At 38.6% G+C, this 23005-nt stretch overlaps 1 protein-coding gene across 1 annotated transcript in view; it reads left to right on the forward strand.

Moving 5' to 3' along the window:
* USH2A (usherin) overlaps positions 1–23005 on the forward strand; it is a 484310-nt gene that overhangs the window by 234416 nt on the left and 226889 nt on the right. Inside the window, 2 exon segments of the mRNA XM_088132494.1 lie at positions 5366–5517; positions 21709–21871. Coding sequence (XP_087988620.1) covers positions 5366–5517; positions 21709–21871 — 315 coding nt within the window.

Raw genomic sequence — 23005 nt, forward strand, 5'->3', positions numbered from 1 at the left:
TAGTCCTTTGGGTTCAAAGAAGACACGCTATTGTGCAGTTCATCTGTGGACATGGAGGTGGCTCTGCAGTCCCAGTCTGGAGGTGCAGAATCTAGCACAATGGGGGCACTGGAAGCCCATTGTTGTAGTAACTGTGGGTGTTATTCTATGACACTGCTCATGGTTTTCTATCAGTTTTTATCGATACCTGCCTTCAAAGCCAGTGGAGGCTTCGTAGCACAAGGTTCGCCAGTGGCTTCTGTTAGCAGCTTCAGCTTCTAGTTCCCTTGCCTGGATGTCACAGTGGCATAGGATTTCTTCCACAGCATCTTTGTAGTGCTTGTGTGGACGATCTTGGGGTCTCTTCCCTAACTCCACTGGTCTACACTATAGAGTAATCAAAGAAGGCATATGGTGGTCATCCATTCTGATGACATGTCCCACCCACTGCATCTGGGCTTTGATAACTAGGGGCTCAGTGCTGATGGACTCCACGGAATCTAATACCTCCAGGCTGGAGACATGGTCTTGCCAATGAATGCTGAAGATGGAGCACATGTGAAATTTTTCCAGTTGTTTGATGACCCTATGGTACAGAACCCAGGACTCACATCCATATAAGAGAGAAGGGATAACCACAGCTCTGTAGACTTTCAGCTTTGTGGAGTTATGGATGTTGTGTTGATTGAGCACTCTAGTACACAAACTCCCCAGTGCCTGGCTGGCCTTGCTGATCCTGCAGTAAATTTCTTTGTCCAAAGACCTATTGTTCAAGATGATGCTTCCCAAGTATTTGAAGCTGCTTACATTTGTCAGCTGGGTGTCATCAACAGTGATTTTTGATTCTATGGAGTTGGTATTTGGCACAGGCTGGTACTTCAGTCTTGTTCAGGCTGATAGTCAGGCCAAAGAGCATAGCAGCATCTGAGAATTGGTTCAGCATCAACTGTAGATGACTGTGCACCAGGAGCGCACAGTCATCAGCAGAGGGTTTCTTGGATAACTATATGGAGGCACTTTGTCCATGTGTTCAAGCAGCGAAGGTCAAAGAGAGAGCCATCCAATCGGTACCTGATGTAGACTCCCTCCTTCAGAACCTGGGCAGCATGTGATGACATGCAAGCAAAGAACAGATTGAACAGGACTGGGGCTAGCACACAACCCTGTTTTACTCCATTGGAAATGGCAAATGCAGCTGATGTATCACCATTGTAAAAAAACCTGTCCTGTCCTTCCATCGTGGAGTAGCTGAATCAATGGCTAATGTGGGTCTTCCGGGCTGTGTGGCCGTGTTCTGGAAGTTTTGTGTGGCCGTGGTTCTGGAACCAAAACTTCTAGAACACGGCCACACAGCCTGGAAGACCCACATCAGCCATCATATTCCGGCCGTGAAAGCCTTCAACAATACATAGCTGAATCAACTTCATGAATTTCCTTGAGCATCCATAATGTCTCAAGATGATCCAGAGACCCTCCCTGTTTAGTGTCAAATGCCTTTGCCAGGTCAATGAAGACAGAGTAAAGAGGCTTGTTCTGCTCAACGCACTTCCCCTGGACTTGCCTCATGGCAAATATCATGTCTGCTGTATTCTGTTCTGGCCAAAAGCCACACTGCATCACTGGAAGGTCCCTTTCCGAGACAATAAGTCTGTTCAGCAGAGTGTGGGCAAAAATCTTGCCTGTAATGGACAGTAGTGAGATGCCCTTTTGGTTTCTGCAGTTTGATTTACCTCCCTTATTTTTGTAGAGAGCCACACTGGGGGCATCATGGAAGTCATCAGTCATCTCCTCTGTGGACCAAATGTTTTCCAAGATGTCTAGAAATGCCTGTAAGGCATTTGGGTCTAGTGCTTTGTAGATCTCAGCAGGAATACCATCCTCTTCTATTGCATAGTTTGAGTTCATCTGCAAGATTGCTTTCTTGATCTCATCAGTAGACAGAGGCAGGTCTAGGGCATCCAAGACTGGCAGCTGAGGAATCTGCTGTAAGACATCAGAAACAGCTGTGGATGGCCTATTGAGTAGGCCGGAAAAGTATTCAGCCCAGCAGTTTTTCAGTCCTTCCTGGTCTTTGATCAGGCCCAACCCATCAGATGACAGCAGGGAGAAACATCCTGATTTAGAAGGACCACAAACAAACTTTATGGAGCTGAAGAACTCCCTGGTGGCATGCAGGTCTGCATAGCGTTCCACCTGCTCAGCCCTTTTCTGCCACCACTCGTCCCACATTTCTTGCAGTTCTGTCTGTATTTTGGACTGCAGGTGCTTAAACTTGTCTTTCTTTGAGACAGATGATGGATCATTCTGCTGGTCTGCATAGGCCTTGTTCTTGGCCTGGAGGGCTGCTGAAATGGTCTCATGATTTTCATCAAACCAGTCTTGATGCGCCTGGGTTTTCAGTCTGAGTACAGTTGTTTCAGTCTGTATGATGACATCTTTAAACTGCATCCACTTTTCAGAACAGGTTTCTACAAGCAGTAAATTTCCAGAGAGTTTTTCATTAAGTACATCTTGGAAATGTTGGACTTGGTCTGGGTCTTGCACTCTGCCAATGTTGAATGACTTTCTGACAGTCTTTGGTTGCTTACAATATAAAGGGGTATGTGCAGGTTGAGAACCGAATGGACCATCCTGTGATCTGTCCAGCACGCAGCACCTCACATGGCTTGGGTGATGGTGATGTCTTTCAGTAGTCAAGGAGGTGGCAGTGTTTGAACCTCGGATGGATCCAGGTAGTTTGGTACTTGTTTGCAAGTGTGAACATTGTGTTAGTGATGCATAGGTTGTGCTCGGCACATTTGCTCAGAAGCAGCAGGCCATTGCTGTTTAGTTTTATCATCTCATGTCTCCTGAGAACTCTATCCCAGTTGTTGCTGTGTGTCTGTCCCCACCCTAGTGTGAAGTCACCCAGAATGATGAGTTTGTTGCTGGTGGGGGTTGTTCAAATAATCTGGTCCAGGTCCTCGTAGAAACCTCTCTTTTCTTTGTCTGGACTCATGAGAGTTGGTGTGTAGGCGCTGACAATGGTGATATAAGGACTCGCTAAGAGGAAAGAAAAACTTCATAATGTGTTCATTTATTGCAGTGGGTAGAACAGAGTTATTCTTCAGCAGAGCAGTTTTGATTGCAAAACCTACTCCATGAGTCCTGTTGTCAGTCTGTGCTTTCCCTTTCCAAAAGAAAGTAGATCCACTTGCTGCTTCCTGTAATGAGCCCTTGTCTGCCAGCCTGGTCTCACTGAGTGCAGCAATGTCAATGCTATAATGGTGAAGTTTGGCTGCTGAGTGCTGTTCATCTTTCAGGCCTTGATACCTTATCTCTATCCAGCAAGGTACGGATGTTCCAGGCTCCAAAAATGAGTTTTCTTTGATTTGCTATGGTGCAATTCTGTTGTGTACAGGTCTTTTACTCTTTGTATAAATAGGCAAATGTTTAGGCAATATCTTGTTCTTGACTGTCAATTTGTTTCTCTATACAATCCTGAGAATTCTGGGAACTTTAATCTTTTATGCATACCCTTAAGTTGTATATGAAGATATTTCCTTTCTTTCAAATTTCTTGTGATCTACAATTCTAATTTGGAACTCTCTGTTCTATGTCTACTTTTGTGGAGACCCTAGGACAGTAAATGAGCAATTTGTAGTAGGCCAGCATCATCTTTGATCTGATTAGAACACTGTATTTGCTTTTAGATGTTCCTTTACAACATTAATTGCCTGAATTTTAAATAAATGTTTTTATATACAGTGGTACCTCGGGATACGAACTTAATCCGTTCCGTGACACTGGTTGCAACTCGAGTTGGTCTCAAGTCGAGGTAAAATTTCCCATAAGGTTCAATGTAAATCCGGTTAATCCGTTCTGCCCTCCGAATTTGGTCGCAACCCGAGGCAAATTTCCCCATAGGGTTCAATGTAAATCCGGTTAATCCGTTCCACCCTCCGCCCGAATTTGGTCGCAACCCGAGGCAATTTTCTCTTCAGAGCCTTACTCCTGCCAAGCCTGCTCTGCATTTTCTTTGGAGCCATGCTAACACGCACACCAAAAACCTTCGCAAAACACCACAAAACACACCACAAGCCTCACCGAACGTCTCCTTGCTACCGTGACCTCGCCCACAGGAAGCCGCGACCACGTGGCAGCAGGGAAAATGGCCGCGGATCCGGTTCGTAAGTCGAGGCGAATTTGTAACCCGAGGTAAATTTTTCCTGCCGAAGCTGGTCGTAACCCGAAATGTTCGTTAGTAGAGGCGTTCATAACCCGAGGTACCACTGTATCTTCTTTTTTGGGAAAAAAGTTTGATTTTGTTTATCTCTTGTGAGATTGAGCTAACTCTGAAGGAATGGTTGAAACCTCATAAGCCTGTCTGCTACATAGCCAGGAAGCTGCATTATAGAAATTATTTCATTGCCCCCCCCCTTTTTTTCTTTCTACTTGCTAGTAAAGCAGCTAAGGTTGTGGGAGCCCTATCCTTCTCACATGCCTGGGTGAGGGGAGAATGCCAGGTGAGGGGCCCCCTAGAGATAGTTGGTACCAGCAGTAACTATGAAGCAGCTACAGCAGGGCAGGAGGTGAGGGTGGTGTGGAGTACAGAGGTAACCTTGAAGACTGAATACAAGAGTAGTTACGTTAACACCAAATTAACTTTGAAAGGGAGTAGGGGATAAGAAAGAAACTTATGATTGTCTTGCCTTGATTTTATTGGCTTTAAGGGGGAGGAAGAAAAACTTTATCAAGCTTTCAAGAGTTTGTTACTATACCCTGCAAGAATAGAGTTCCAGTAGTCCATGTGGAGTCCAGTTCCTGATCTGGCCTACTTCGAAGGGCTGACACCCAGGATACGTTGATTCTGGGAGAGGAAGTTTGAAATCTCCAGAGTTTCAACCTATGGGTTCAGACATGCTGCTACACAGGTCTGTTAAAATCAGCTTACTTTGGAGTAGTCCAATATTACTGTCAGCAATATTAGCATTGTACTGCTTCTGGAATTCAGACCTTGTCTATGAAGGTAACAGATGTATATACTGTTTTTGTTATCATGTATTTCATGATGTATTCATGATGTATTTGTTGCTTCTATTTTGTAAGCCAGTAGCAGCACCATCCTACATATGGTGATTTTGAGTTTATGATTTTATGGTTTATGATTTTATAGTTATTGGTTTTATTGTTGTGAGCCACCCAGAGTTGTGTGTATGATGGGCAGTCATACAAATCTTTTAAATGAATAATAATAAATAAATATGTACTCTGAAGTAAGCTTCACTAAGTGAAGCTTCACAATATGACCTATTTCTAGGTAATTGTGACCTTTAAAATGTACCGGTATTCTGACTTAATAGTTATTGTCTGTATTTCCCTTTTATTGTTGTTGTTTTTAAAATAGGATTTAATACTAGTTACGGATTGTACATGAATGGCATTCTGGTGCAGAATTCCTCAGAGCTGAGCTATTATACTTCTGGCCTTTCTCCTTGGAGTCTCCATGTGTTCAGAGTTCAGGCATGTACAGCAAAAGGCTGTGCTTTGGGCCCGCTGGTGAGTACTTCCATTTACATTCTGAGAATGTAATAAATGTCATTTGGCACTGAATATCAGCGTAAATGGTGATGATTCTCACTGGTCAGTATTAACCCATCTGACAAAATATGATATTTTACAAAAAATGCCATTAAAAGCTGCAATGGATTCAAATAGGTCACTGCCAAGCACTTTTCCAAAATATCATATAGATACAGTAAAGACAGAGAATTGGGGGGGGGGAATGAGAGAAAAATGCATATGATTGAAATTAAAGGAAGTTAATACGTTTAAAAGGCACAGCTGTGGTTTAATCTGATTTATAAGGACACAATTAAAGTAAGAATTACTATTCCAGAGATGAGGGAAAAAATGCTAGCCCCTCTTTGCCTTAAAAGGATTGTGTGACAGATTCATACAAGATCAAACAACCTTATACGTCACAACTTGAAAGATGTTGTCCAAAGTGATATGTTGCTTTAAAAAGCTATGAATCTGAGTTGAAAATTAAATATTTAAGGATGTGATACAGCAGCAATCAGTACATGAGAATTTTTAATATGAGTTTCTCTTTACACTGAAAGCAACAAATTTTAGAACTTAAATGATATTTACATTATTCTCTAGTCTTAATCATTTTACAGATGCGTGATGTTTTGCTTTTGTAACATATACTTTAACAGTGTAAAATACTATTGCCAAATACAGTATAAGATTCTTTATTATATTTCCCCTGATTAAAAATCAGTTCAAGCACAGTATTGTGTTGTGTCAAAAATAACATACTTTCTGCCTTTGTGGAGCTGAATTTACCCCTCCCCACTAAAATCTGTGATAAAATCCCTCATTTTCCTCATCTTACTCAAAACGGGTGGGGGGAAAGTCTGAAGCACATATTCCAGCACTTCTGGCAAAATTTTACTTAACAACCTCTCAGTTTGTAATAACACCTTCACTGTGTGAAGATTACCCCAGGAAAGGGTATCACAATTTAATTTTTTCTTTTCATTTTGTCTAGTGTTTTCCATTTTCTTCCCAAGATTCATTGCTTTAAAATGCTAGCAATATCATCCATCTGTAAAACAGAATGGTAGACTTTATTACCATTAAACATTTCAGAGCTTGAATGGGGCTGATAGATATTTACTCTTAAAAGCAGGAGTGGCTTTTTGCCAATTGTTCTACTCTCTCTTTCTCTCTCATTCTCTCTCTCTCTCTCTCTCTGTGTATGAATGAGATATTTAGGAAACAATCCAACAATCCTTGTAATATTACTGCTGTTTGCCTTCCATATATTTTTGTGGGACTATTTCATAAACCTATTTACAATGCATGAAGGTTGCACAGCAATGACCATGCTGGTAGAACCATGCCCTTAAAACATTTTCTTGTTCTGTTTTGTTTAAGTTATATCAGCTCAGGTACAACATTATTATTACTAAGATCACTTCCCATATGACATTGATATAGTTTATTTGCTGCTTGCATTATCTCTTATGGTATTACAATACTTTCAACATAGGTCCTCCTAATAGAAGCGAATATGTGTAGCTCAGGGTTGAAATGTGGAGTCCTTGGGGTTCCCTGAGCTTGGTTGTTTTCTTGCAAACATTTCATTACCTAGCTAGGTAACATCTTCTAGGCAAACCCCATTCCATTCTAGCACTCAAGATGTTACCTAGCTGGGTAATGAAACATTTGCAAGAAACCACCAAGCTCAGAGAACCCCAAGGACTCCATAGGTCCTCCTCTTCTGCAAGATATTAGTGGGTTAAAGCAATCCAGTAAAGCCAAAACTTAGCCTTGATTTCTAATGCAATTCAAAATAGAGAAGTTGCAATTAACCTAATTATTACTATCAGCTTGAATCAATCTAATGGAGCATAAAGGCCTCCTCACTGAAAGTTATGCATTGTAATCTACTATGCTGGTCCAATTGCAGGTGCATTAGACTTTCCAGACCGGGGCTTGGGGGAGGTAGTGACCCAAAGTCAAACAACCAACTTCTGTGCATAAAGACAGAAGGACAAGTTCTGTACCTTAACTGGCTCTTAACTGATCTGTGATTATCTGCATTTCTTTCTCAAAGAAAAAAAAATCAAACTATTTTCTTGTCCAGTGACCCATCTCCAGTCACAAAAACTGACACACATTGTCTTTATTTAAGAAACAAGGGGCCTAAATGCTGCCAGGAAATTAAAGCACCATATGCTCATTTGATTTTCTAAAGTATTTCTCTCCCTCTTTACCATTTATAACTTTGCTCTCTGATTCCTTTTAATAGAAACAAGGGCATCCCCCAACAGTAAGGTGATATTCTCCTTCCGGCTATTTTTATTGCAGATCTTTTATTTAATGTGCCAAGAGTAAAGATTTTTATCCATAAGTTTGAGAACTGCTCTTGCATAATGTTTTAATTTAAGGCTTTTTCAAAGAAGTTGTATGTGATTTAAGATTTAATGAAAATCTAGGTAATTCATAATTAAGCATATTAACTTATATTTGAACAGAACATTAGTTTAAAATCTGAACTAATTTTAATATGCTGTTTATGGAAATAAATGCTATTAATAATATTGATCCATTCATGAATCATGAAAATATACCTAATTTACAATAATACATACTTCAGAAAGATTATTCTATGAAAAAGGAAAGAGGCTAGACTGTCATATAATATATAAACATGATAAATTAGAATTAGATACATTCTATTGTGATATATTATATTTTTACTGTGGCATATTTTTCTAATTTGTCTAAAATTGGACAATTTTAGTGTTTTGAACTTTTAGATTTATTATTTTATTTAATAAAAGAATAAACATTTTCCACTAGTATTAATGCATGTGTTAAATTGGGACATAGTTATATCCAATAAATATATATACAATTTTTGATTATATAATAAACAATATATAATTTAAGCTATTGAAAAATACTTTAAGATTGGGACAATATGATAAGTATGAAGTGGTACGTAGGGATTTAAGTTTATTTGCTTACTTACTATTTACTTTCTTAGGCTTATATGCTGCTCCATTTCCAAAGACTCCAAGTGGCTTACAAGTAACCCCAAAGTGAAAATATAATAGATATACAACAAGGATCTGATGTATTACCTTTAAACCATTATCAGATGTTCCCAAAATGGCTTTATAAGGAGCTATTTCATAATTCTATAAAAACTTAATTGAGTGGGGTTAGACTGATATCTGGGGGTAGGCTGATTCAGAGGCAGGGCACTATAACTGGGAATGCTTCCATTCAAGCAGATGGCATTGTCTTAGACATAGAATCTTAGCAAGCCCTCTCTGCCAGATCTCCCCAGGTGGACAGATTCCAGTCTGAGATGGTGGTCTTGGAGATATCCATGCCCAGAGCCATATAGGACATTAAAGATGATAACCAGCATCTTTGAATTATGCTTGGAAGCTAACTGGCAACCAGTGTAGCTCCTGCAATAATGGTATTACATGGGAAATATAAGTAGACCCATAACTACTCAGGCTGCTGCATGTTGGACCAGCTGAAGTTTTCAAGAAGTCTTCTAGGCAGACCTATAAAGACTGTTGCAACAGTCAGCTGTGAGTTGACAAGGGCATGAGTAACTGAGAGCAACCCCCTCAATTCCAGAAATAGTTGCAACTGACAGACAAAATGCAATTGTATAAAGGCCTCCTGGCCATAGTCTCTACTCACTGGTCAAGCAGGAGCTATGAGACCAGAAGAACCCCCCAGACTGCAGGACAACTCCATCGTGAATCAATATGAACTCTTTCTGGAAAGAGTTGGCTTTTGTATCCACAAAATCTTTAGTTAAGATTTAATCTAAGCTTTTTTTCCTCCCCAGTCAGACCCTAATAGCCTCCAGAAATTGGGTCTGGTCCTCTATTACACCTCTTGCCTGATACAGGATGGTGAAGTATAACTGGGTTGTAATCAACATACTGATGATATCAAACCCCAGGCCAGTAGATACCCTATTTTAGCAGCTTCATGTAGATGTTGAACAGCAGGATAAAGAGGAATGAGTCATGGTGGACCCCATAATAAAGTTCCTGAGGGTGTGACCTCTCTCCACCCACCACACCAACTGGAACTGACCACTCAGAAAGAAAGAGAACCACTGCAAAACAGTACTTCCCAGCCCTTACCACAGGCACAAAAGGATACCATGGTTGATAGTATCGAAAGCTGCAAAATGATCAAGCAGGACCAGAACAGTAGCATTATCGCTATCCTGTTCCCACCAAAAGTCATCAAGAAGAGCAATGAATGCAATTCATTCCCACACCCAGGCCTGAATCCTCACTGGAAAGGATCCAGGTAATCCTTTTCATCCAGGGCTGTCTGTAGCTGTAGTCCAAGCACCTTCCCAACCACCTTCCCTAAAAACAAAGATTGGAGATTGGATGATAGTTGACTGGAGTGATGGCTTCTTGAGGAGGAGGTGTGCGAATGCCTGTTTTTCAAGGAAGAAGGCAACTCCCTCTCATCCAAAGATGTGTTTCCCACTGCCTGCACCTAGATTTCTATTACCTTCCTTCCAAAAGTGTACACAGTATGCTATGGCTTTGAGAAGAACTGAGAATTCAGAATTCAGCAGCGAATTTATGTGAGACAAAAAATAAGTCTAAGCAGTTGCAGAAACAAACATTGTGAAGAAAAGTTGATATTACTTCAATTATAGTATCAAAAAAGCTTCATTCTGACGATGGAAAATATTTATATATGCAGTACTTCCAAAGAGTTTAAATGTCTTTTTAACTAATCTAATATATCCTGACTAGAGGGTTTGTCCCAAAGACAAATGAGAGATAATGAGATGATATGAGAAATAATATCAGATATATTTTGAACAATATTGATAATATAAATCAGAAAAACAACAAAGCAGCTATGATTTTCCAAAATATGGAGATAACAGCCAAGTGGAATTTATCTGAAGAAGAAAAGCAGTATCTGCTTCAAATAACAGGATTTAATATCACTGTTATACCAGTTAAATACCTGAGACTTTACTTAATAAAAAACAATAAAGACTTACTTAAAAATTACTCACAGACTTGAAAAAACATAATGAAGGATATTTTAAGATGGAGAAAATTAAACTTATTCTGGTAAGGTAGAATATTAGTAGTAAAAATGAATATTTTACCAAGGATTAATTTTCTGTTCCAAATGATTCCAGTATTAAATGAGTGGCAGAAACAAATAACTAGTTTTATATGCTCAAATAAAAGACCAAGGAATAAACTCAAGATTTTTCAAGATATGAAAGAACAAGATAGACTGGCAGTAGCAAATCTTAAACTATGTTATTGAGCTAGCTGCCTAACTTGGATTACAGACTGATTTCTGTGACTCTACAACAGGGTTACCTGTACTGGTGGAGCAGGAATCCCAGAAGGTTTTCATAAAATCTGTGATTGGATTCAAACAGAAATATGCAAGGTATAAGGTATCATTCAATTATAAATAGTGTAGTAAAAGTATGGGATAAATACAGAAAAAGATTAAACTCAGACGTATCAGCCCTTGCTTCATTATTAGACATTAATTTTCATGAAGATGAATGTACAAAAGAGGAGAGATAACAATTCATATAGATTCTAAGATTTAATTCTTAATAAAACAAAAATAAAACTTCTTGATAATCTCTCTTTGGTATGGTCAAAATTGCCTTATTGGTTTCAATATCTCTAAATAAGCAGCATAGTCCAAAAGGAATTACAAAAACAAAGCAGAATATTTAGAGATTGATTACTGATTATGTATCATCAAGTTGGTGTTGACTCTTACTGTCCACATAGAATGTCCTTCTGTAGATGATCTGCCCCCAATTTGGCTTGTCAAGTCTTCCAGTGGTACACCCATCACCACTATAATCAAGTCCATCCATCTTTCTTCTGGTGGTCCTCTTCTCCCTTTCGTTCCACCTTTCTCAGCATTATAGACTTCTTAAGAGAGCTAAATCTTTGCATAATGTTTTCAAAGTATAATTTGAGCCTGGTCATTTCTGCCTTGAGTGAAAACACTATATTGATTTGCTCTATGGTCCGTTTGTTTGATTTCTTGGCTATCCACAATATTCTCAGGAGCCTTCTCCAATACCAAAATTCAAAAGTATCAATACTCTTTTTAATTCTTTTCTTTCCTTTTTCTTTTTCTTTGCCTTCAAGTCAGTTTTTGACTCATGGTAGCTCCCTGGACTAGTCCCTGCCTAGAAGTGGTTTGCCATTGTCTCCTTTCTAGGGTTCAGAGAGAGTGACTGGCCCAAGGTCACCCAGCTGGCTTTGTGCCTAATGTTGGATTAAAACTCACAGTCTTCTGGTTTCTAGCCTGATGCCTTACCCACTACAGCTTTTTAATCCTGCTTCTTCTAAATCCAACTTTCAATACTTCAGAGAAATGACTAAATTTGAAAAATGTATAATGCAAATCTCGGAAGATCTGTCGGAGCTTATTTACAAGTTGTTACTGTAATACAATTCAGAAATGAAATAAGCTAAAGATTGTATAATCTTTACTTTTACATTTACACATACATACTCACCAGGCTATTCGTTTTCAAAGTAATGTTACACAGAATGCAGAGAAATAGTAAGGAATAGTAACACAAAGATATAAGATAAGAAAAAGGAAAGCAAACAAACTAGTTTGTACCAGTACCATTCGCTATACCTTTCCATACCTTTCTATCCTTGCAGACCATCCCTGTGTCCATTATATCCATACACTACCTGATATATATGGAGATCTGAGGCTCTTATCAATTCCATCCAACCAAAACTTTCTTCTACATCTTCTCAGTTTGTTCACTTTTTCTTCAGATATTTGTTTTGCAGTTCAGTTTCTTTCTACATAATCAAACCACCTCCAAGCACTTCTTTTGCATTGTTCATCACTTTTGATTTCAGTTCACATTCAGTAAGTATCCATTCATTCTTGATCTTATTACCAGATACAATTCATGTCAGCAGTACGATACAACACCTAACCAAATACACCCAGATCAAAATACCCAGAATCATGGACCTCATCAGCCTCTGCCTCACTACCTATTTTCAGTTTGATGGACAAATATACCAACAAATCAAAGGCACACCCATGGGATCACCACTGTCAGGACTCATAGCAGAGATTGTAATGCAATGCCTAGAAGCTATAGCACTTCCACACGTACAACCTAAAGTATGGATCCAATATGTAGATGACACCTTTGTTATAATAAAAAAGGAACAACTAGAGAAGACACATGAAACCATCAACAACATCTTCAAAGGAATAAAATTCACCAGAGAGGAAGGAAACAATAACACGCTACCCTTCCTGGATATCCTCATCAGCAGAGGAAACAACAGCAAATTAGAAACCCAAATCTATTGGAAAACAACCCACACTAACCAAGTACTCCAGTACCAAAATAACAACCCAACCTCCCACAAGAGGAGCTGCATAAGAACATTATTCAAACAAGCGCAAACACACTGCAGCAACCCAGAACACCAGAAAAAGGAAACAGACCACCTATAAAACATCCTCCAACAACATGGATACCCATGCAACTTTATCAAAAAGTGCCTGACCACTCAACCTACTACAACACAACCAACACAAGCCATGAAAAGGATAACACTGCCATACACCAGAGACATGTCAGAAACTGCCAACAGACTATTACAACCACATGGCATCTCTGTAGCACACAAACCAACTAAAGCCCTCCAAAATATCTTAAGTAAACCAAAAGACCCAGTAGCCCAAGAAGAAAAAACAGGAGTCATCTACAACATACAGTGTAAGGACTGTAACAACCACTATGCAGGACAGGCAGGCAGAAGCCTTGCAGAGCACATCCATGAACACCAACCAGCAGTCAGAAGACATGATGAAAACTCCTTAATCTCACAACACATGGACAGACATAACTATAGTTTCAACTGGGAAACTGTCAGCATCTTAGACCAAACTAAATCCAAAAATGTGAGGGAATTCCTGGAAGCTTGATATTCAGACAAGGTAGCCATCAACAGGCACATAGAGATAAACAACATCTACACACTATTCAAAGGAGACAATAAAAAGGAAACAAAAGACCAGAACATCTCCTCACCAACAATCATCACCCAGATAAGCAAAGATTAACACCAAGATTATCACCAGACATACAATCAAGCAGTAAACAATACCCTAATCAAGGAACTACCAGAGGAAAAAAACCAAGCAAAACCCACCCACCCCCACCAACACTGGCAGGGCATGCAAGAGTACTGTATATAAACAGAGAGCAAACTTCACTCCATTCTAGCACTGAAGATGTTACTTAGCCGGGTAACAAAGAAAACAACCAAGCTCAGAGAACCCCAAGGACTCCACAATACAATTCTTAAATATATTTCCATTGCATTCAAGTTGCTTGTATGTTTTTACTGATATATCCAACTCCCATATAATGAAGTGGGCAAAAGTATACTGTTATACCATTGTTGCTTCTTTCAACAAATATTCATTCACAACAACAGACTACATACCACTCTGCTTTTTTACTAGCTTTTGCATATCTTAAACATTTCTTCATCAATTTCTCCATCAGTGGTAAACACACTAGCAAGATACACAACTTCATGCACCTGCTCTGATTTTTCATTATTTATGTATAACTTATAATAATTTACTCCATTTTCCCTATTAAACACAATTACCTTGGTCTTTGATATATACTTTTATCCATAAATATATTAAACAACTGAGGAGACATCTTATATTTTTGTCTTACTCCCTGCTTAATATTTAACTATTGGTTAATAATTCCATTTATTCTCATGTACACTTTAATTCCATAGTATACTGATTTTATTGCAAACTTCCACTTCATATTTGTGCAAAACTTTCTATCATTCATTTCGCTTTGCTTAATCATATGATTTCCCTAAATCTTTATATGTACAATAAACTTTCCTTCTCAATGACCACCTAAAGAGTCAGAATCTCCTGTCTGGCATAAAGTTGCACTAAACTAATTTTGGTCTTCAGTGTTTTTTTGAATCAGAACTCTACCAAATATATTCCACAATACAGTTAAACCAATTCCCTATAGTTCTTGCATTCACTCTTACAATATTTCCCTTTGTACAGGAGAACAATAATGGCATTCTTCCAATCATAGGCACAGATGCTGCCTTCATGAATATGTCAAACAAGTCACACAGCCACTCTATAAGCAAACCACAGCCATATTTTAACATTTCTCAAGTAATTCCATCAACATCTGCAGCTGTATCATTTTTCAACATTCTCACAGCATTTATGACTTCCTTTTCATTATTTTTTCCTAGACACTAACATTTATTGTTTTTGTTTCAATTATACTCTTCAGCATATCATTATCATCACAATACAAATTTCAAATGCTCCTTCCATCATTCCTTCATTTCAGTTTCATCCCAAATAATTTCATCACTTTTATTTTTAATTCCATTCACTCTACTGGAATTTCCTTGTTTAGCCTTCTTATTTGGAAAACCTAAAAAAATATCATTTATTTATGTACGCCTCTTTTAATCTTAACTATTCCTTTCTCTCTTTGGGCAATTCCATACAGCATGTTGGAACTCTCCCATGCTGGAAATAGCCAGTTTAAGAATTCACAGTCTGGATGTTATGTTTCATCACTGATGCTGATCAGATGTTCTGTCTGGATGGAGATTACATGGCCCCCAATTGATATATTCCTTTGCTTTTTTCCTCCTACTACTTATGCCAGGAAAGCAAGAACCTGTTGCTTTTGTTTCCATGACTAGATTTTTTAGGACGTGTGGTTTCCATTTTTGTAACTAACCAACATCCAGCAATCATGGAAGCATACAGTTGACTTCAAAGGTAATTTGGTCCAAGCACCTGCTCAGTGCAGAGATGTTGATGATGGCGATGAATATTTTCACCCATCTGTTAGTGGACTTGTGGGTGGTAGCAGAAAGGAACCTACCAATGTTTTACACTAGTAGGATAAACTAGTAAACGGCTGTCAATTTTACCCCAGTTCTTATGCTCAGAAAGATGTCTTCTTCCAGCACTTCACTTTGCAATTCCCATTAAGAGAGTGTCAACAAATCAAAAACAGTACTGGATTCTAGTCAAGGAGAAACTGAAGGCTCTTTTACTCCTCTTAAATTCTAAGTAATAATCTTCCAGATTTCATGATCACGAGATGGGTCCATAGGTACTGCCCATTATGGCTTTCATCTAATTTTTTAGTAAAATAGAGGAGGCATAGCTTAGGTTACCAGACTTACTCCTATGTGTGTGAGATGCAGCATTCTCTGCTAATGGTGGGGATAGTACTGGATCTTATTTTCTACAAAGCAGCTGGGGAAAGCTGATTTGATGTTGAGAAGCAAGCCATTCTTCCCCATTCCAGTATTTATATTTGTATATAAAGCTTAATGAATGAAGCTGTGAGACCCCTGTTATTTGCCTAGGCAGACAAATAAACCATCTGAAGATAGATGTAGAGGTCATTAATGGCTATACAGGACAGCCTTTCCTAACTTGTTACCATTCAGATGTACTGGAACTATCATTCTGAAGTTACGGCCTATGCAAGTTTGGTGGGCACTAAGTTGATATAGAAGATCAGATGCTTCCAGGAGGATTAGCAGGGTAGAACTAGACTGGAACCAAAAAGTAAGTAGGCAGATCCAGGGCTTTGAACCAGGGCAAATAGTCAGCGGATCTTACAACCAAGATGAAGACATCTCAGTAGACTATGGTTACAAATGATATCTAGCAACTTTTCTTGTCAGAATGTCTCTTATAGACTTGTGGTCAGGTGACATTCATCTGTGGCTGTGTGAAAATACTCTGCTGAAGTGCAAAAATTGTGGCTGGCTATGGAATTGAAAATAAATGCGGGTAGATGGTGCTGCCACAAGTACTCCCAGTCAGTCTCTCAAAGGGATGGGCAGTATTTTTTAATGATCAGTAGGAAATGGTGGCAACAACTAAGTACTATAATAAAAATAATATATTGTTTTATTGGTATTATTAATATAATATTAATTATTACTAACATAATTATTGATATTATATAATATATATAATAATATGTTATACAGTATAATATGTTATATAAATAATAGTAAATAAATAAATGAGAGCCAGTTTGGTGCATTGGTTAAGGTGCTGGCCTAGAAACCAGGAGATGGTGAGTTCTAGGCCTCCCCAAAGCTAGCTAACTTTGAGCCAATCACTCTCTCTCAGCCCAACCCACCTCACAGGGTTGTTGTTGTGGGGAAAATAAGAGGCAGAAGTATTAAGTATGTTCACCACCTTGAATTATACCTAAAAAGATGGGATAAAAATATCATCATCATCATCATCATCATCATCATCATCTTTGTCTTTGGGCCATTGTTTGGACTCAGGGCATTTCATATTTTAATAAATATTTTAAATGATATGTTCTCCACTAAAATGTCTGAAACAGCTTGCAATAATGTATTTAAAAATAAGAGAAATAACACAGGGAACAAATAATTTATCTGTCTTAAACACAAAGAAAGCTCAATAGGTAGAATATGTTTATATTCACAAGGGGTAGGTACATATATCCCTGTGGAACATCAGCCACAGATAGTAAATACTTAGCTTGGGAAAGGGAGGAAAAAAAGCAATATTTTACAAGAACTACAGGGATAATACAACATCCCTGGCAACCTCCAGTCAGGCTACCAGTCAGGGCCAATGATGAAGCTCATGGGCCACTCACCCAGCATCAGACCTTCAAGATAGATCAGGCTAGGAAACCAGTCCCATGCAGGTCAGTAACAGCTGTACTGTAAAGCTATGGTAACAGAATTTTGCAAGTCTGAATGTGCTTCCCCCTCCCTCCCTCCCTCCCTCCCTCCCTCCCTCCCTTTATCTTCATGAGAACTAGGGAGGGATTTGTTTACTCACACTACCTTCTTGGTCCAGACTCAGGCCTCTTTTATCTGACCATTGCCTTGGTAGCTGCTCTTCCTTCTGTCCCTCAAGGCCATTACCTCTGCCTTCTACACTCAGAAAGAGCCAGAGATATGGAGGATACATATCAGATATTCAGTTCTGAATCACTACAAACAACACATGAGACTTTAGATACACAGCTACCTCCAGATGCTGTTGAATTATAATTTTCATTAACTCAAACCATAATAGTCAATAGTAAGGTATGATGGAGGTTGTAGTCCAGCAACCTCTAGAGACTCACATATCTGTCCTTGAAAAAGATAATGCCCTAAGATTGCCACTCCATCTGCAACACATGGAGGGACAGAAGGAAAGCAAAACAGGAATTGTGCAGTTTCCCAGATAGATAGCCTGAAGAGCTCTTCTGAAACAAAATTCTGAGCTCTATCCAGGAACAGAATGTTCTTTTGCCAAACAGAGAGGGCAGATACGTCATCAGGTTGGTTACAGAGCCATATTTATCCTAGTGTCTTCCAATGGCTTACTGCATTGTACAAAACATTGGGCCAATTAAGGGAAAAGGGAAGTATACACCCTTACAAATGCCTGGAAAAATGGAAAAGCATTCATACTAGGGCAAAAAATAATGAGAATCGGGGACTCAGTCTAACCTCAAGCAAATCTCAGGACTGATAACTTCTTCGAATATGTCAGGTCTCTCAAGTGACACAGCCAATCAATCAATCAATCAATCAACTTTATTGATTTAGTCTATTGACCATATCAAGTGTAAAGGAAATAAAGTAAAAAGTCATTGTAAACATACTGATAAGAATTAGTAAAAATATAATTAAAACTATGGTACAAGTTCATATCAAACCATCATCCCTACAGTCAACGCCAACCTGGTCTAAATAATCTGTCCTCTTTATAATTCCCTTTGATATGAGTGCAGTCTTACTAGTAATACACAGGTTCTTGCCCTGTAAAGAAAGTAGAAAAATTTCTGCTGGCTGCTCCAGTATTTTTTATTTTTTAAATATAGGTCTCAGTGGTCAGTCCTTTCTACCAAGTATAATTTGCAATCAAATAAGGTATGTGTAGTATCTTCAACAGCTAGGGCGCCACAAATACATAGCCTTTCTTTTTATGGAACTCCTTGAAATCTCCCATATCTTACCATAGAGTCTAACTGATTGAAATGAGCTCTAGTAAAAGCTCTTCTAAGATATTGGGGTAAAGGAGTTGTTAAGTACTTTTCTAGTTGAGACTGATTTGTGTTGGGCCAGCTACTTCAAGGACTTGAGATGTTTAAGAAATGCTATATCCTCTTGTGCAGCCATGTCCAAAACCCTTTGTTTAAAGCTTTTCTTGGCCTGAACTGGGAAGTGGATTGAAAATCCATATTGGGAGATGGTATTGATGAGTTGGGCTGCCCAAGCACAAGAAGGCTTGTTGTGCATCTGTTCTTCAAAACAAAGCTTAGGTAATCTTTCTGAGTCCATAAATAGGATCCTCAGCCAGTAATTAAATACTTTTTTTACCGAATGGCTTTGTATGGGGGGTATGCCTAGCTCTGTTCTTACAGCTTGGGTTGGAGTTGACTTATCCACCCCCAGAATACATTTCAGAAATGAAGACTGTATTTGTTCAAGCAAAGGGACATTTAAGCATCCCCACAGTTCTGCACCGTAGGTAAGCATTGGGACGATTTTACTGTTATAAACCTTTATAATTGGGGTTAATGATCCTGGGTAACTATGGTTGATTAAGTGCCTTAAGGCATTGGTGCAGGCTGTAGCTTTTAGGGAACTTCTCTTGAAATGGTGGAGCCATGAACCTGTTTCAGTAAAAACAAGCCCTAGGTATAGATGGGACAACCTGTTCTATATGTTCTCTGTCCATGGTCCAATTGTACCTGATCCTTCTTTTCCCAAAGATAACTACCTTGGTCTTAGATTTGTGGATAGACAGGTAGTTATGTGTACAATATGTACTAATCTTATGTAGCAGCCTTCTCATTCCTACTTGGGTGTGTGACATCAGTACCATATCATCTGCATAAAGTAGTATATTTACGTGTTTATTTTTAATTTTGGGCATATATGTGTCTGTTGAATATAAAAACTTTGGGATGTCACTTATATATAAATTAAACAGAATAGGGGCCAGTACACATCCTTGTCTGACCCCTTTGTGAGTGTTAATGGTCCCTGTTAGGGCACCATTTGCTCCAGTACGTACCCTTAGGCAGGAATTTGAATATAATGCCTTGATTAATAAAAGGAGTCTGGGTTCCATATTCATATCCATTAGTTTCTTCCAAAGGAGGTCCCTATTTATTGAGTCAAATGCTGCCCTAAGATCAATGAAGGTAGTATACAGTTGGTTCCCATTAGCTGAATATTTGTCTGTTAAGTGGTATAGAATAAAACAGTTATCAATGGTTGAGCATCCAGGTTTAAAACCACATTGCTCTTCAGGTAGTAGGTCCTTTTCTTTCACCCAATCCTCAATCTTACATAAGAGATATTTAGCATATAGTTTAGTTACAATATTGATTAAACTGATTGGTCATTAATTTGAGGGGTCACCCTTGTCCCCCTTTTTATAGATGGGGATCACGATGGAGAGTTCCCAACCAGCTGGAATTTGGCAGGAGTTATTTATGTGGGTAAATAAGCCTGCAAGTAGGGGAGCCCACCAATTAATGTGTCCTTTAAATAATTCAGGTGGAAAGAGATCTTCACCAGGAGCCTTGTTAGGCTTCAGAGTCTGTATAAGACCTCTGATCTCCCGCTCCGTCACTGAGGGCCCGAATGGAAGAAAGCTGCAATCCTTCTGTGCTATATTTTGTGTATCTGCCATTCCATTACCATTTGGGGCTATGAAAAGTTGACTATAATATTCCTCCCAAGGAGGCAGATATTGGAATATCCAAGGAAAACATACATTCCTTCAGTATTCCTGTGACTGAATGCCAGAAAAAGACTGGGTGTGTATTTTTGGCAGCTAATTCTAGCTTTAGCCAAAGTGAGGATAGATAGAGAGATTTTTTTGCTCTTGATGGTTTTCTTGTATTTTTGTCTGAGTGCTAACATGGCAGTATGATTGTTATTTGAGAGTTGAGTCCGTGCAACCCACATAGCTTGTCTTAATCTTTTTCCCTGTACATAACACTCTGTATCAAACCAATGAGGGCCTTTTCTTGGGGGCCTTTTGGGGCGGGCCCCATCAGTTAAGAATGTTCTTAGGCCTTCACTTAAATTTTGATAAGCTGCAAAAATGGCAAATGTCTCAGAGTCTGGTGCAGCAACAGTGTCTACAAATGACTGTGTTTGGGTAGAATTCAAATAATCAGTTAGGACCTTTGCATCACCTCAGGCCCATTTTATTCTTCTGGCCTGATGGACCTCTAAATGGTGTAAAACTCATCTGTCTTTTTCAGTGTGGGGTCTAAGATCTGAATGCCCACAAAATTTTACAGTAACCAGTTGGTGATCACTATCCTCTCTTTCGTATGCCTGGATTTCTGAGAAAAGGGATACTTTGCTGTTTGAGATGCATATATAGTCTAATGTGCTGCTTGATTTCACTCGATGATAAGTATAGGGGTAAACAAAACTATGGTCCTTACCCCTAACACTTGCAAATTACCTTTAAACAGGTCTCTCAAGTGACACAGCCATAAAAGCACCAGGCTGCAGGAGGGAGGGCAAGCCAATAGAAAGTCTTTTGTTTTATATGCGGGGTTCCTAGATTTTAGTCCAAGTAGTGACCCACAGCAGAAATTACTGTTAGGTACAATCAGGAGTCTGGCTGCTGCACTATTCAGCCAATCCTGCTGACCTATCCAATCCCTGTCTCTGTTTCCCCTGTTGCCTTATAGAGCCAGTCTAACGTCATCCTTTCAGGTCTCCTCCTGGCCAAGAGTGCCCCAAAGAGACTCAGAACACCACTCATCCCACTTACGTACTCCAGAAGTACAAAGAAAATATGTCATAGGGGCTGCTCCTGAGCCTGTCAGGCTTCCTGTCCATTCCACACTGTCCCAGAGTGATTTTATTATTTGGATATTTTTAGTTTAGTTTATTTGTGGTCAAAGGTAAGTATAGTATCTTTCTTAGCAATTGATTTGGATATAGAAATTTAAATTAGATGTAGCGAAGAGAGTAGAAGAAAACATACACGATAGCTTCAGCAGTTGTAGATTACAACGTAATTGTCCCCTTCTTCTTCCCTTTATAAAATACTCAGGTAAAAGCTCGTACGACTGAAGATGTACCTAAAGGAAACATTGAACTGTTTGTTATTAATGATGGAGCCAGAGAAGTTAAAGTGAAATGGTTTCCTCTGCATGAACCCAATGGGCAGATAATGTATGTTGTTCTTTTTACTGGAATCTTCTATGCTGACAAAGGTATTTCCATTTTGATACATTACTGGAGAACTTATAATGTTGTTTTGTTTGCTTCTTGATTTTTACAGAATAAGTGTCTTATGAAAACATGAATCTGATATTGCTTCAATCTGCAGTATGGAAACACACAAAAAGCAAAGGAATTGTTTTAAAATAAAAAGTAAAAATATTGATTTTGATGGAGCTTGGAGTATAGAACTATAAAATATGGTGTTTGGTCTTCAGCAAAGGTTCATAAAACTCTAGCTAAGTGAGTTCTGCTAAAACTGTTGGTTCAGACTATGGTTCAGACTACAAGGTATAGTCTATCTTGGGAGGAATCTCCTTTCTAGTAGAACTGTTTAGTAATCTGAATTAATCTCTGTGCATTTCTGTATTGAATTAGATCTGTCTACTAGAAATAAGAGCTTAACTTACTCATAACTAAGTTAAATTGATTATAATGGGCCTATTTAAATCATATCTTTATCTCAACTTTAGGCCTTATTATATTTATTTGTTTATTTAATTCAATTTTGAGGCCGCCTGACCCCTTAACAACTCTGGGCAATTTACAATTATATCAAAGTAGTGCTCCTATTTAATCCTGCATAGTGCCATGAATAAATTAATTTCCCAGTAAAGGAGATTTCCATCTAACTCTAGAATTTGCTCCTTAGATTGATCGTTTTGCACTGGTGTTTTGAATGGAGCTCACCACCTTAAGTCATAGCAACATATTAAAAGTAAGATACCACAATAGGAAATTAGTCCACAAGCTGCCAATACAGACAGCTGGCATTAACACAGATATTTTCTTTCTAGATTGTTTTTGTCAAATTATTTGGCTAAAATTTGTGAATAATTTTTAAAGAGAGAAATTCTGCTTTTATCTCTGTAACAAACATAGGGAGAAAACATCTTTGAACCTCATGTAAGAAGACTGATTAGAGGTCTGAATCCAGCTTCTGCAAAAACTATTTCTTATTAAGCCACTATTATTTTACTGAATAATTTCAGGGGAATAAACATTTTCTGACAGCTTGTTGGATTGGGGCTTGCCATTATTTGTTTTATTTTTTTACCCCAATATTTTTTTTTTCCCTTTTGGTCACCAGAAACTATGTTGGCAGGCCAGCCACTATTTTTCATCCT

This window comes from Python bivittatus, unplaced genomic scaffold (assembly GCF_059951505.1).
Source record: "Python bivittatus isolate LINGU-HERP-01145 unplaced genomic scaffold, Pbiv_v1 ctg000020_np1212, whole genome shotgun sequence".
Taxonomy (NCBI): domain Eukaryota; kingdom Metazoa; phylum Chordata; class Lepidosauria; order Squamata; family Pythonidae; genus Python; species Python bivittatus.